Below are 12167 nucleotides of genomic sequence, written 5' to 3' on the forward strand. Positions count from 1 at the left end.
ATAATATAAAACCATAACCATTGCGCAATATAAAAGTGAGAAAATATGTAAAATATTTTGGAACAATAATCTGTAGAGATAAAGCAACATCTGAGAAGAATAATATCTTTAGCAAAGGATAAAAAGTAATTTAAGTTTAAGCAAATGTGTGCAAAGAGATATCGTCTTTTGAAGTATCCTTCTATCCAGAGTAAATAACATAACCAAACTGATCTACCCAGCATGTTCTCTACTGGGCCAACCAAACATTATTAATACCATAAACAAAATATATCTTAACTTTGTTTGAAATAATGGAGTTCACAGATTAAAACATTACAGATGAATAAATTAGGAAGCAAATGTCTCCTGCTCAAGTTAAACTGAGTGGTTTTACTTTATGACCAAATGAATGTACATCCTTCTTCCTCCAAAAGTTAAAGAACTACATATAAAAATTTTAAATAATAGAACCAGGTTGTAGTTTAAATTTGCTACCGATAAGCGTGCTACAAAATGGATGGATGGATTTTAAATTAGGTGAGGATGAAGAGAAAAAGTCACATAATTTCTTTCTTAGAAGTGCCACACAGGACTTTTGGAGTAAAACAGAATTCCTAATTAATAACATAGTAATACTGGGGAAGTACTTTGTTTGCATATATGTGTTACAAAAAATTTAAATGTTTTCATAAGGCTCCTAATTTGATTTAATCTACTCAAAAATTTAGTACTTGTTTACCTAGGTTGAAACAAGTGTTTTTAATCCCTTCTAATTGTTTTATTGGATTTTTAATGTCTACAACTAAACTTGTGAAAGTTACTATGTATTAATCTTGTAATGTTTGTAATCGGTTTTTCTAACGCTAAAATAATACATATTTTCAATTACTTTATTTGAGCATGCATCAAAAACTTTGCCCTTGACATTTGGACATAAGAAATCATTGGGTAAATTATATTTAAATTCCAGGAATTCACTTTTTTAAGTTTAAAAAAAAATCTTAAAAGATTTCAGCTTTGTACTTTTGGAATAGGTGGATCTTGCACATGTTCGTTTGCTTGATGTTCTTATCGATTCATTGAACAATATATTTTGACACACCTCCTCTAAGAAAAGCAATCCAGAATAAGAATCCTACCTGCTGAATCTGAGGCAGTTTCCTACAAAGAGTAGAGTTCTGCATTAGGTGCTCACCTGTAGAAAGGATAGATCTCCCAAATGAAGGAAACCACTAAGCTTGAAGGGATTTTCTTTATTTTCAAAATCCATCATTTTCAGAGCTAACCATACATAAAAGGAGCATCATCTTAAGTTTACCCTTTACCTTAAACATTGAATATTGTAGAACAACAAATCAGATGAATTTGCATCATTTGCTTTAACATTTATCAAACTAAAATGAGTAATTTCAACAGTTAAGATGTCATTTAAAAAAAAAAAATCTCAATCACCAATAAGCAAAAGGCACAATATGTTTTAATCACTGTTTCTAATTAAATAAATTTATCACTTGTCATTTTATTCTTTTGTCCATTTGTCTGGTTTATTCAAGGAAAAATAATAAAAAAAAAAAAACGTGCAAAGTTAGACTTTGGAAAAACAACTTCATCCAATAAATAGGTGAAGAAAAATGTCCAGAACACCAGTTAGTGTGACAAAGATGTTGGGCTGGGCATTTCTCCAAACGGAGTCTCTGACAACACAGACATGTCGGGATCAACCTAAAACAGAAGGAAAATGTATTTATTGATCAAATTATATGTTTTAACTCTCATTTGTTTAAACTCATAGTGAAACTTTATGCATTTTTTTTAACAGCAAAGTTAATCCAGTGATGTCTGCTTCAAGTCCTCAAGGACCAGCATTCTAGATGTTTTCGGATGTTTTCCTGGTTCCACACGCCTACCTGAACGAAGTCTGCTTGTTCTACCCATGCATGGGTTCTCTCTGTAATATGGGTTATTCCCATTTTCTGAAAACCTGACTATTATATTATTGGTTTCTTCTAACTGTCCTTAGGAATTAATATGCCTGTGAATAGTTTTCTGTTCTATGTTGCTACCCTGCAAGGATAAGTAGTAGAGATGCGCCAATTAAATACCTGGATTAGATATCAGCTTCGATATTGACTAATTAGCTGGATTGTATATCTGCAATTTGTTACCAGTTATAGAACATCCAATCCGGTAAACTTAAATGGGAAGAAATACGGTTAATTTTTTCCAACGATTGAGTCAGATCGGTGTCGACCAATGTGCTCACCCAGGTATTAGTATCAATTAGATCGGAAAAAAATGAGTTAATGCATTTCTAATAAGTGGATACTGACGGATGGATGTATTTGAATATTTTTCCTTTGCTGAAATGGGTAAAAGGCTGAGGAGGTATTTCCCTTCTTTGAATCACTTAAAAATAACAAAACATAAAAGGTGTAGGAAACAGTCTGCTGGTGATCAAAATTTGACACCACATAGTTGTTCAGTAACCTGTTGATCTTTGTCCTTTTCTCGGGGTATTCTGTGCCTCTTCTTCTTTGGCCCGGCTACATGGTGTAGAGCCAAAGAGGAACCAGGGAAACCATTGAGTCTTTCTTCCTCGACTCCAGCACCAGAATCCAAGTGGGCTCCAGACTCGTCCTGGAGCAAACAAATACATTCTAAAATCAACAGCTTATCAGCAGGGTTGTTACTTAACGCACATTACATCAGAACGCTTTATAGTTTTGTCATGATCAAAGCGGGATAGTTTCATGTAAATTATGGTGCTACATTTTGCTTCAAATTGCCACAGAAGTTATATTCTAATCATACAGGACAATTTTTAGGGAAATTCTAGTGCTTTCCCAATAAAGTATGAGAAACGCATATAGTCACAGATTAGGTTTGGTAAATAAATATACAGAGAATGGTAAATTATCATTTAAGTTTAAGTAAGGGGATGACCAGGAAAACCTTTTATTAGAATAGAAGAATATAATATAATATAATATAATATAATATAATATAATATAATATAATATAATATAATATAATATAATATAATATAATATAATATAATATAATAAATAGAATAGAATAGAATTGAATAGAACAGAACAGAACAGAATACTATGGGGAAAACAACCGAAAAAATAATTTCTAAAATGAAAATATAAATAAATTACTGTGCAGTAAAGATCACATGAATCTATAGTCTCTCAAATTTGTTGAATTATTATAATTTCAGCAATATTTCACAAATGTATGCATATTTGATTGTGATTAAAGTTTTCTTAAATTAAATCTACATTTAATTCTGTAGCATTTTCATATCTCTAAACCTTACTTCGAGGAGTATGGTGAGCTGGGCGTTTCTATAATCATCTCCATGGTGATCCAGCGTTTTCATGAGGAACCTTTGAAGATCAGCAGAGTTTTCAGGTAAGCCTTCCGGTAGAAAGGTTCAACCACAAAGAAAAAAAAAAAACCTTCAGGTATCAACATGAAGTCATATACCGCCTCTCTTTCTTCAAGCGTCGTGTAATCCTTTGGACTTGATGAAGGCGATTGAGGATTTTCTGGTTTACCTGAACACAACACATAGCAGTAGTTGTCATAAAGGATCATCAAGGAAAAACAGAAAAAAATAATATGTGACAGAAGTTTATATATTTAAAAAAAAAAAAAAAAAAAAAAAAATCACATACCGCACTTTGAAACAAAACTATGGCTAAAATTAACCAATGCCGCCTTATTACATATTTATAATTTAAAAGAAATACATTCAGGAAGGTTGTAAAGTGATCAACAAAAACACTACGCTCACCTGTTCTATTTCCAAGCACTTCCTGGCCATCACAGCACATTTCCTTTTCATAAGAGCTATTCTTTCTTCATCTTCTTGAGCTGTGCTCTCTAGCAGCTCACTGCCTCCTGGATCCTGGTCTAACTCCACCTGAAGAAGAAATACACAATGAATAAAATGACACTGTATTGCACCAACAACATAGTTACACATTAAAGCTCATTAGCTGAAAGCAAGCACAACATTCTTAGGCTGCTGTTTGTAGCTAGGAATGTTTTAATCCAACTAGAGCAGCAGCTGTTGATTAGATTAGTAATCAATGAATTTAATTACACATTTTCATAGATTGATACTTTTAGGAAATTAACATTCCTCAACAAATATTTTGAGTTTAGAAAAAAAAATGCTTTGCACATTTTAAAAGAGTAGATAGACAGACAGACAGACAGACTGATAACTTAAGACTATTTTGCTAATTAATACATTTTCTTGGCTACTTTTTTTCGAATAATTGATTATCAATCGGGAAACAAAAGATGTTTAAAAGGAGGGGTTGTTTGGGGTTTCTTTAAAACAACATGAACTTAAAAGTATGCAACTTGAGGATTTCCTGATAAAGCATAATTTTAGACAAAGGGTTTTTCATCTTAAATGGAAAATCTTTATATTTTTTATACAGTTTGGTATTAATTATGTCGTAAATTAAACTTCCAGCAAATGGCATTTGGTTTTTGAGTTTGTACCCTGCCGTTAATGATTCCGATACCAGATGATTTATTATTTCAAGAATTGCATAACCGTGATTAATATGACTGTTTCAGAGGGACAGAAAATCTATGTTGTGAATTTGTATTTAACTCCATTTAGATAGAACTGAATAAAACCTGCCAGATGGACACCCTGAACACACCATCGCCGTTAAACACAGTGGTGGAAGGGTTGGGTAGTTGGTATTTTAGAAGACGGACAAAGTTAACAAAATAATTTTTGTCCCATTTTGTTAAACTTAACATAATCTAATAGTCAACATTTCTGCCAATGACCTTCATCGGGAAAAAGATCTCCAATTTTCCAAGTATAACTTTAACCCCTGAAGCGAACTGAGATCATCCTACCAGATACTTTTAATGTAGCCAAGGTTTACAGTAAAACACAAGAGGGTACATAATTTCAAACGTTGCTTTTAGATTCTGAAACAACCTCTTAATGATATTCAAACTCCAAAGAGTATACAGTCTTTTACATCCAGCTAGAAAAGATATGTTTTTCCATTGGCTCAGGTCCATTGGTTCTTTTGTGTTAGACATTTCAGGTTTTATTTGAAATAAAATTTGAAAAATCTGAATCATTTGTGGCTGCACAGTGGTGCAGTTTGTAGCACTGGTGCTTTGCTGCAAGAGGATTCTGGGTCAGATTTCTGGCCCAGGGTCTTTCTGCATGGAGTTTGCATGCCCTCCTCATGAGTGCATGCATGGGTTCTCTCCGGGTACTCCAGCTTCCTCCCAGAATGCAAACATATTACTATTAGGTTAGTTGGCGTCTCTAAATTGTCTTAAGTGTGAGTCTGCGTGTGTGCATAGATGTGTCTGCGTTGCCATGTATTGGACTGCAGACCAGTCCAGGGTGTTCTGGATACCCTACCTTTCGCCCATAGACTGCCCGGAGATAGGCACTGGCTCCACCATGACCCTGACTGAATACTTGGGAGAACTTGGATGGATGTATTATTCTCCTTTCACCATTACCTTCTGTTGGTTTACAAGATTAAGCTTCGGCAACATCTGCCTTTCAACAATGTTTAGAAGTCGTTCTGATATTATCCATCAATATTATAATGTGTAAAGCAACCACAACGGATGGGGTGCAAGTAGTGGTTTTGTATCATTGACCCACCTCTCCTGGTCCCAGCTCCACACCACCGGGCTCCAGCTCAGCCTCCAGGATGTGTCCTCCAAAAAGAGGAGGCAGAGCCAACCCAGAAAAATCTTCCATCATCTAAAAGGAAAAACATCAATACGACTTTAAATATTTTTTTAAGAACTAAATATTTTAAGAAAACAGTACTAAGTGTAGAATGACTTTTAGCCTACATCGGCAACAGTTTTTTATTATCTGAAACTTTTCTTAATTTAAGAAACCACAAATTTTAGCTTAATATCTCATTAATAGTTCTTTTTGAATAAAATACTCGATTTTAACCAAATTTAAAGCAATAATAGTGGCAATCTGCGCTTCTTTACCGATTGTTGTGTTTGTGTCCGCTTGACGCAGCAATTATACGTCACGTCGTATTCTACTACATTTCCCATGAGCACCCTCTCTGCTCTGCTGAAGCTACTCCAATATGGCAGGTATGTGCTTGTTTATCCTGGTTTTAAAAATGTTAACAGTCGGACTAAGTTATACAGTGTCCGATGTCGCCACCAGTGAAACATTTAGTGTTAGAAATCAGGCAAACCTTATATCAATGTAACTTTAATACAACGATACGCATTTGAAGAAAAAAATGAAAATGTGACCTTGAATATGTTGCTAGCATGAGCTAACGTGGCTAACTATGCGGCAGCCGAGGCTTGTTTTTAATCACTGCTATGGGTTTTCATGCAGGAATCGGGGCTTTCCTAAAAAATGCTTGGAACAAGGAGCCTGTTATCGTGGCCTCTTGTGGAATTGGCATCGTAGGTAAGCAAGATCTCACTTGGTATTTTGAATTAACTTACCACAATCTGTTGGTTCACGTTTAACTGATTACTAATCAAATAGCTTGAGCCATACGTTAGAATTGTTAAAGGGATGATTTTGTTGGAGATGTAGTAGAGATCAAGTGGCACAGGTATATAGTTAATTATTTTGACATCAGTCTAACTGTTCTCTACGGAAGAAGATTAGGACCACTGCAAATATAAAAAAAGTTAACTGATTTTTAAATATTATTTCAGTTTAATGTGGGAAAAAACCTCAGAATTCTGACTTTAATCTCAGACTGAATTCTAAACTAGCTCTCTCTCTTTTTTTAATCACCTTCTGCCCTTCCATTAACGAAATAGCATCATCAGGGACCTAATTTCGTCATTGTTCACCAATGTGTTACTGGGCCTCCTAAAACAACTCACATCTTTGTCAGGGAAGCTGAGTGCTCCCACATCTCTTCCTTCATGGTGCACATCTACCGTACATAAATATCCAAAATTTTAAGATTAAAGTAAGAATTCTGAGAAAAAAGTCAGAAATCTGAGATATTAGAGTCAGAAATCTGAGATATTAGAGTCCGAAATCTGAGATATTAGAGTCAGAATTCTGAGATTGGAAGTGAGAGTTTCTATGATTGGAAGTGAGAGAATTCTGAGATTTAAAGAGAGAATTCTGAGATTTAACTTGATTTATCTGACATTTTCTCATATTATACTGAAATAAAATTAAAAAATCACTTTTTTGTTTTTTGTAAGTGGGCCTAATTCTCTTCCATAGTTCTCCAATGTGTGCTTCCAATATTTTGTGCTAGATTTCTAGAGCCAATATAGAAATTTTCCCCCAACATTTACATAACAAAAATGACATAATCATTGGAAATGTTACAAACATCAATATTTAAATAACAACAAAAAAGAATAAAGCAAAATAAACATTAATAATGCATAGTTCATTGAGGGAGTGGCAATGCATAGACTTCAAGTTAACTCAAGTCATGACTGCTGATTGGATCCAATCTTTTCTTGCTAGGCCCCCTCTTTTGTTTACAAGAAACATTTTGCTCCCCCACAATCTTTAATCCTGCTTCCACATTTTCAACAACTGAACAAACAAAACTCAACTGCAGTAAATTAGTTATCATGAATAAAAGAACTTACAATCTTCTTTAAACACGTACATAAATAGACCCCGCATTAACTTCAATCTCCTATTGGTGATGGCGAGACGTTGTGTTCTATGTTCTAATGTTTTATATTTATATAATATACACTGCTCAAAACATAAAGGGAACACTCAAATAACACATCTTTCCAATCCTGCTTCTACTTGAATCACACCAACGTTAAGCTTTATTTTTCTAACGTTTTTTTTTGTTAAGAAAAGCACAAGAATACTCTCATTGAATACTTCTTTCTATATAAGCCTGAATGTGCTGAAAACAAGATTTCACACAAATCATAGATGGAAATCTAATTTATTAACTAATAGATGTGTGGATTTGGAGTCGCACACAAAATCAAGGTGGATAAACGCACTACTGGCTGATCCAACTTTGATGTAATGTCCTTAAAAAGGTTAAAAAAGAGGCCCAGTATTGCATATGGCCTCCACGTTCCTGTGTGACCTCCCCACCATGCCTGGGCATCCTCCTGATGAGGTCGCTGATGGTCTCCAGAGGGAACTTCCCCTCAGACATGGAGTAAGGCATCTGCCACCTCCTGGACAGTCTGTGGTACAAAGTGATATTTGTGGATGGATCGAGACATGATGTACCAGAGGGGCTCAGTTGGATTCAGGTCTGGGCAACAGGTGGGCCAGTCCATAGCTTTAATGCCTTCATCTTGCAGGAACTGCAGACACACTCCAGCCACATCAAGTCCAGCATGGTCCAGCTTTAGGAGGAATCCAGGGCCAACCACACCAGCATATGGTCTTAAAAGGGGTCCGAGGATCTCACCTCGGTACCTAATGGTAGTCATGCTACCTCTGGTGAGCAAATGGAGGGCTGTGCAGCCACCTCACACCATTATTGATCCACTGCTGAACCGGTCATGCTGTAGGATGTTGCAGGCAGCAGATCAATTTCCACCATTTCTCCAGACTCCGTCACGTCTATCATATTTGCTCAATGTGAACCTGCTTTCATCCATAAAGAGTACAAGGCGCCTTTGGCAGATTTGCCAATCCTGCTGTTTTCTAGCAAATGCCAGCCATCGTGCACAGTGTTGGGCTTAGAGCACAACCCCCATCTGTGGATGTGGGGCCCTCATATCATCCTCATTGAGTCGGTTTCTAACCGTTTTTGCAGACACATGCACATTTGTGGTCTGCTGGAGGTCATTTTGCAGGGCTCTGGCAGTGCTTCTACCGTTACTCCTTGCACAAAAGCAGAGGTAGCGGCCTGCTTCTTCATTGTTTCCCTCCTACAGGCTCCTCCGTGTTTCCTGGTAGTGCCTTCAGCCTCTAGACACAAACCTTCTTGCCACAGCTCACATTGATGTGGCATCCTGGATGAGCTGCCCTACCTGAGCCACTTGTGTGGGCTGTAGAGTCTTTCTCATGTTGCCACGAGCATGAAAGAACCGCCAACATTCAAAAGTGACCAAGAAAGCATAGGTACTGAGAAGTAGTCTGTGGTCCCCACCTACAGAACCAATCCTTTATTGGGTGTGTCTTGCTAACTGTCAATAATTTCCACCTGTTTTCTATTGCATTTGCACAACAGCCTGTGGAGTACATTGACAACCAGTGTTGGTTCCTAATTGGACAGTTTTATTTAATTGAAGTTATATTGTTTGGTGAATGAGTTCTGTTTATTCTTTTGAGCAGTCTTTATTATTTATCGATCCACACACACAGGCATTTATGAATATTTACGGAATAAAACTTTAGCCTCTCCTGTCTAGACGTCCCTTAGATGGCATCCTATTTAAGCTTTTGCTAACAGTCTGGTCCATAGATATTAACCGGTAGTAATGTTCTGCTCCCATAAAAGTAGATAATCTCCCCTTAGTGGTCGGGGGCTCTTCTAGTTTTCAGCTTTTCTCTAATCACAGTTGGTTTTGCTGCTTACAGCATTTCTCTTTTGCATGTGTATTAATCTAATTTTAGAATTTGCTGTGGAGTCGTGTATTCTCATAGCATATGCAGGATAAAATATGTTTCAGAAACAAACTTATTTAATAGCACCTATTTTTTTAAATGGAAAACCTAAATATTGCATAGTATCATGTAAAAATGCTTATTATAAAGTTTCATGTCATTATAAAGATTAACTTGGTCCATCTTCTGAAAAACTTTGCAGGGTTTCCAGGGGTCATTAAAAATTATTAAGCCATTAAATTATTATTTTTTAAATTAAGGCCTTAATTGGCATTAAAATTCATTAAATGCGACTATCATGGCCTTTAAAATGCTTTATTTAAAAAATCTAAATGTTTATAGAAACAATTTCGTCACATATATCATGATATATTTGCGCGGAACTGCTTCCGGTTGATCATAAAGCCGAACGTTTGGAAAAGAAGCTTGAGGCGGAGAAAAAGCAGGAGAATTGGGGGAAAATGCAAATTTCAACAAAAGTGTCTGGAAAACAAGGAGTATTGGGACATGCTGCAGCCTGTCGACGGCAAAGATGAAGGATTTTGCCGTGTTATATAAATATATTTATGAGAGTCATGGGTACTTGTTGATGGCATTAAAATGATTTTTAATAGCATTAAAATAGCATTAAATTACGCTTACTCATTCCTGTATAAACCCTGTTTTGTTTTATTGGTCAATAACACAAATTAAACCTGCTTGTAAGGTTTTGATCATAAATTGCAGTAGATTTTCTACACACCCCTGCTAAAAGGCCAGGATTTTGTGTTGGAGAAGAACATAAAAGCAGAGAGACCACCTTTCATGATACCTAAAAGATGTCTGTTTGTTTATATGAGTTATAAAACTCAACCGAATAATTAATCTTACAACTTAAAAAAAACAGTGTCACTGAGCATGCTTAGGTTTGCTCACTCCTATTGGTGTGATCAAGACTTTCCCTTATTCTAAAAGTGAAAGTCTTTAAGATTCCTTAGAGACAGAGTAATAGTGAAATCAGTAGTTATTTTCTGACATTGCGGTTCTTGTATATTGTGCACACTGAAGTATATTCTTTATTCTCTCAGGTGTCATTCTTCCATTCATCAGCCCCTACACCAAATACACAGCAATGATGAATTCCGTCGTGCCATACAACTACCCAGGTAAACTCCCCTGGTTCACTTGTCATTTCACTAAGGCTGTTTCTAAGATTTGTGGAGCAGACTCCTGGGATCTGAATATCAACCAATGAGGTGTCTGTTTCTAAATTATTCCTTTGCAGTTCCTGTGAGGGATGATGGAAATATGCCCGATGTTCCTTCGCATCCATGTGAACCTAAAGGAAGAAGCTTGGAATGGCTTAAAAAGTTATAATACAGGTCAAAGGCCTGTAGTTCCTCTCGTTTGTGCGTCTCTTCAGTTTGCCCAGTTGTAATTGTCTTGCAGTAAAGATTATATTTAATCCTACTGTTGTCAGAATGATTTATTCTGTGTTTGAGAGTTTGGTGGGACTACTTCAAGGCATTTTAAGTGAGTTTTGTTACTCAATTGTCTGTATAATTGGAATTTACTTTGATTTTATATGCAGATTGTCTTTTGTTTATCTGTAATTAGCTTATTACAACCTGAGTAGATCAACTCATTGAGTATTTAAAGATTCTAATGGATAAATACATTTTAAAGAATAAAAAAAAACTGATTATTCTTGGAACAGTTTTCCTTATGTATTTTAAGACTAGACCTACAGTTACTCAACTGGTTCAGTTTAGAAAAGGGCTAAAATACTTTTTTTTTTTTTGTTAAGATCTGTGTAATGAAGGAATTACTTGTCAGAGTATGTTGCTTAAAATGCTATAAATCTAGAAAGCCTTAGTTTGGCCTGTTGCTAGGTACACTGGAAAGTGCTTTATGATGGTGCTGGATTGGAAACCACCTTTAGCACTGTTTTATAACTCACAGTAAATGGAGTTTACTGATCAGATGCCCAAAATATCTAGAAAACAGTTTTGAATCTAATTATTGACACACTGACCATCTAGTCTTATATCTCTGTATTTAGTGTAGAAATATATTTCAGTAACGAGTTATAATTAAATATTGGCTATTTAATGATTCTTTTTTGTAATTATATTTTAGAAATTGACAAAGGACACCATGCTGGAAACAGAAAATCAAACAGTAGGGGATTTTAGCATACATTTTAGGATCCTTTCAGACAGACTGTGGGTAAATTTATAAATACATATAAATTTAGAATAGAATTCCACTTTATTGTCATTAAACCTTCACAAGTACAAAGCAATGAAATGTAGTTTACACCTATCCAGAATTGCTATAAATGGTATATATTAACAGAGAGTCAGTGTAAGCGGCTATAAAATAAATAAATATGGAAGCTATATACATATTATACAGAAAAGGGTCGGATATTCATTATATATATATATATATATATATATATATATACATGACTGTTAGGTTAATAGGCATCTCTAAATAATCCTTAGGTGTGAGTGTGTGCATAGTCTCATGTCTCTGAGTTGCCCTGCGACAGACTGGCAACCCATCTACAGTAGGTTGCACCCCACCTCTCGCCCTAAGACTGCTGGAAATAAGCACCAGCCCC

General features: G+C 35.6%; 2 protein-coding genes across 2 annotated transcripts; one reads left to right on the forward strand and one right to left on the reverse strand.

The window, feature by feature from the left end:
• Positions 1–1215: 1215 nt before the first annotated feature.
• Positions 1216–6067, reverse strand: tfpt (TCF3 (E2A) fusion partner). The gene is made up of 7 exons (XM_038284196.1): positions 6007–6067; positions 5660–5761; positions 3788–3916; positions 3478–3548; positions 3308–3377; positions 2470–2619; positions 1216–1704 (listed from the first exon to the last, which is right to left on the reverse strand). The coding sequence occupies exons 2-7, from the start codon at positions 5759–5761 to the stop codon at positions 1630–1632; spliced, it is 597 nt and encodes a 198-aa protein (XP_038140124.1). The 5' UTR covers positions 6007–6067; the 3' UTR covers positions 1216–1629.
• ndufa3 (NADH:ubiquinone oxidoreductase subunit A3) lies at positions 6020–11008 on the forward strand. Its single transcript, XM_038284197.1, has 4 exons — positions 6020–6117; positions 6374–6448; positions 10627–10704; positions 10824–11008. Exons 1-4 carry the CDS (start codon positions 6111–6113, stop codon positions 10913–10915), a joined length of 252 nt encoding a protein of 83 aa, XP_038140125.1. The 5' UTR covers positions 6020–6110; the 3' UTR covers positions 10916–11008.
• The last annotated feature ends 1159 nt before the right edge of the window (positions 11009–12167 follow it).

Source organism: Cyprinodon tularosa, unplaced genomic scaffold, assembly GCF_016077235.1.
Source record: "Cyprinodon tularosa strain WSP-4 unplaced genomic scaffold, ASM1607723v1 ctg2, whole genome shotgun sequence".
NCBI lineage: Eukaryota > Metazoa > Chordata > Actinopteri > Cyprinodontiformes > Cyprinodontidae > Cyprinodon > Cyprinodon tularosa.

What these genes read in the sequence shown, in the direction of transcription:
- tfpt (XM_038284196.1), bottom strand. Translation starts at nt 5,761, where the DNA reads ATGATGGAAGATTTTTCTGGGTTGGCTCTGCCTCCTCTTTTTGGAGGA. An exon ending in TGGAGCTGGGACCAGGAGAG is followed by an intron (nt 3,917 to 5,659) that starts GTGGGTCAATGA and finishes TTTCTTCTTCAG; the next exon opens with GTGGAGTTAGACCAGGATCC. An exon ending in AGCTCACCATACTCCTCGAA is followed by an intron (nt 2,620 to 3,307) that starts GTAAGGTTTAGA and finishes TGTTTGCTCCAG; the next exon opens with GACGAGTCTGGAGCCCACTT.
- ndufa3 (XM_038284197.1), top strand. An exon ending in TTGTGGAATTGGCATCGTAG is followed by an intron (nt 6,449 to 10,626) that starts GTAAGCAAGATC and finishes TTATTCTCTCAG; the next exon opens with GTGTCATTCTTCCATTCATC. An exon ending in CGTGCCATACAACTACCCAG is followed by an intron (nt 10,705 to 10,823) that starts GTAAACTCCCCT and finishes ATTCCTTTGCAG; the next exon opens with TTCCTGTGAGGGATGATGGA.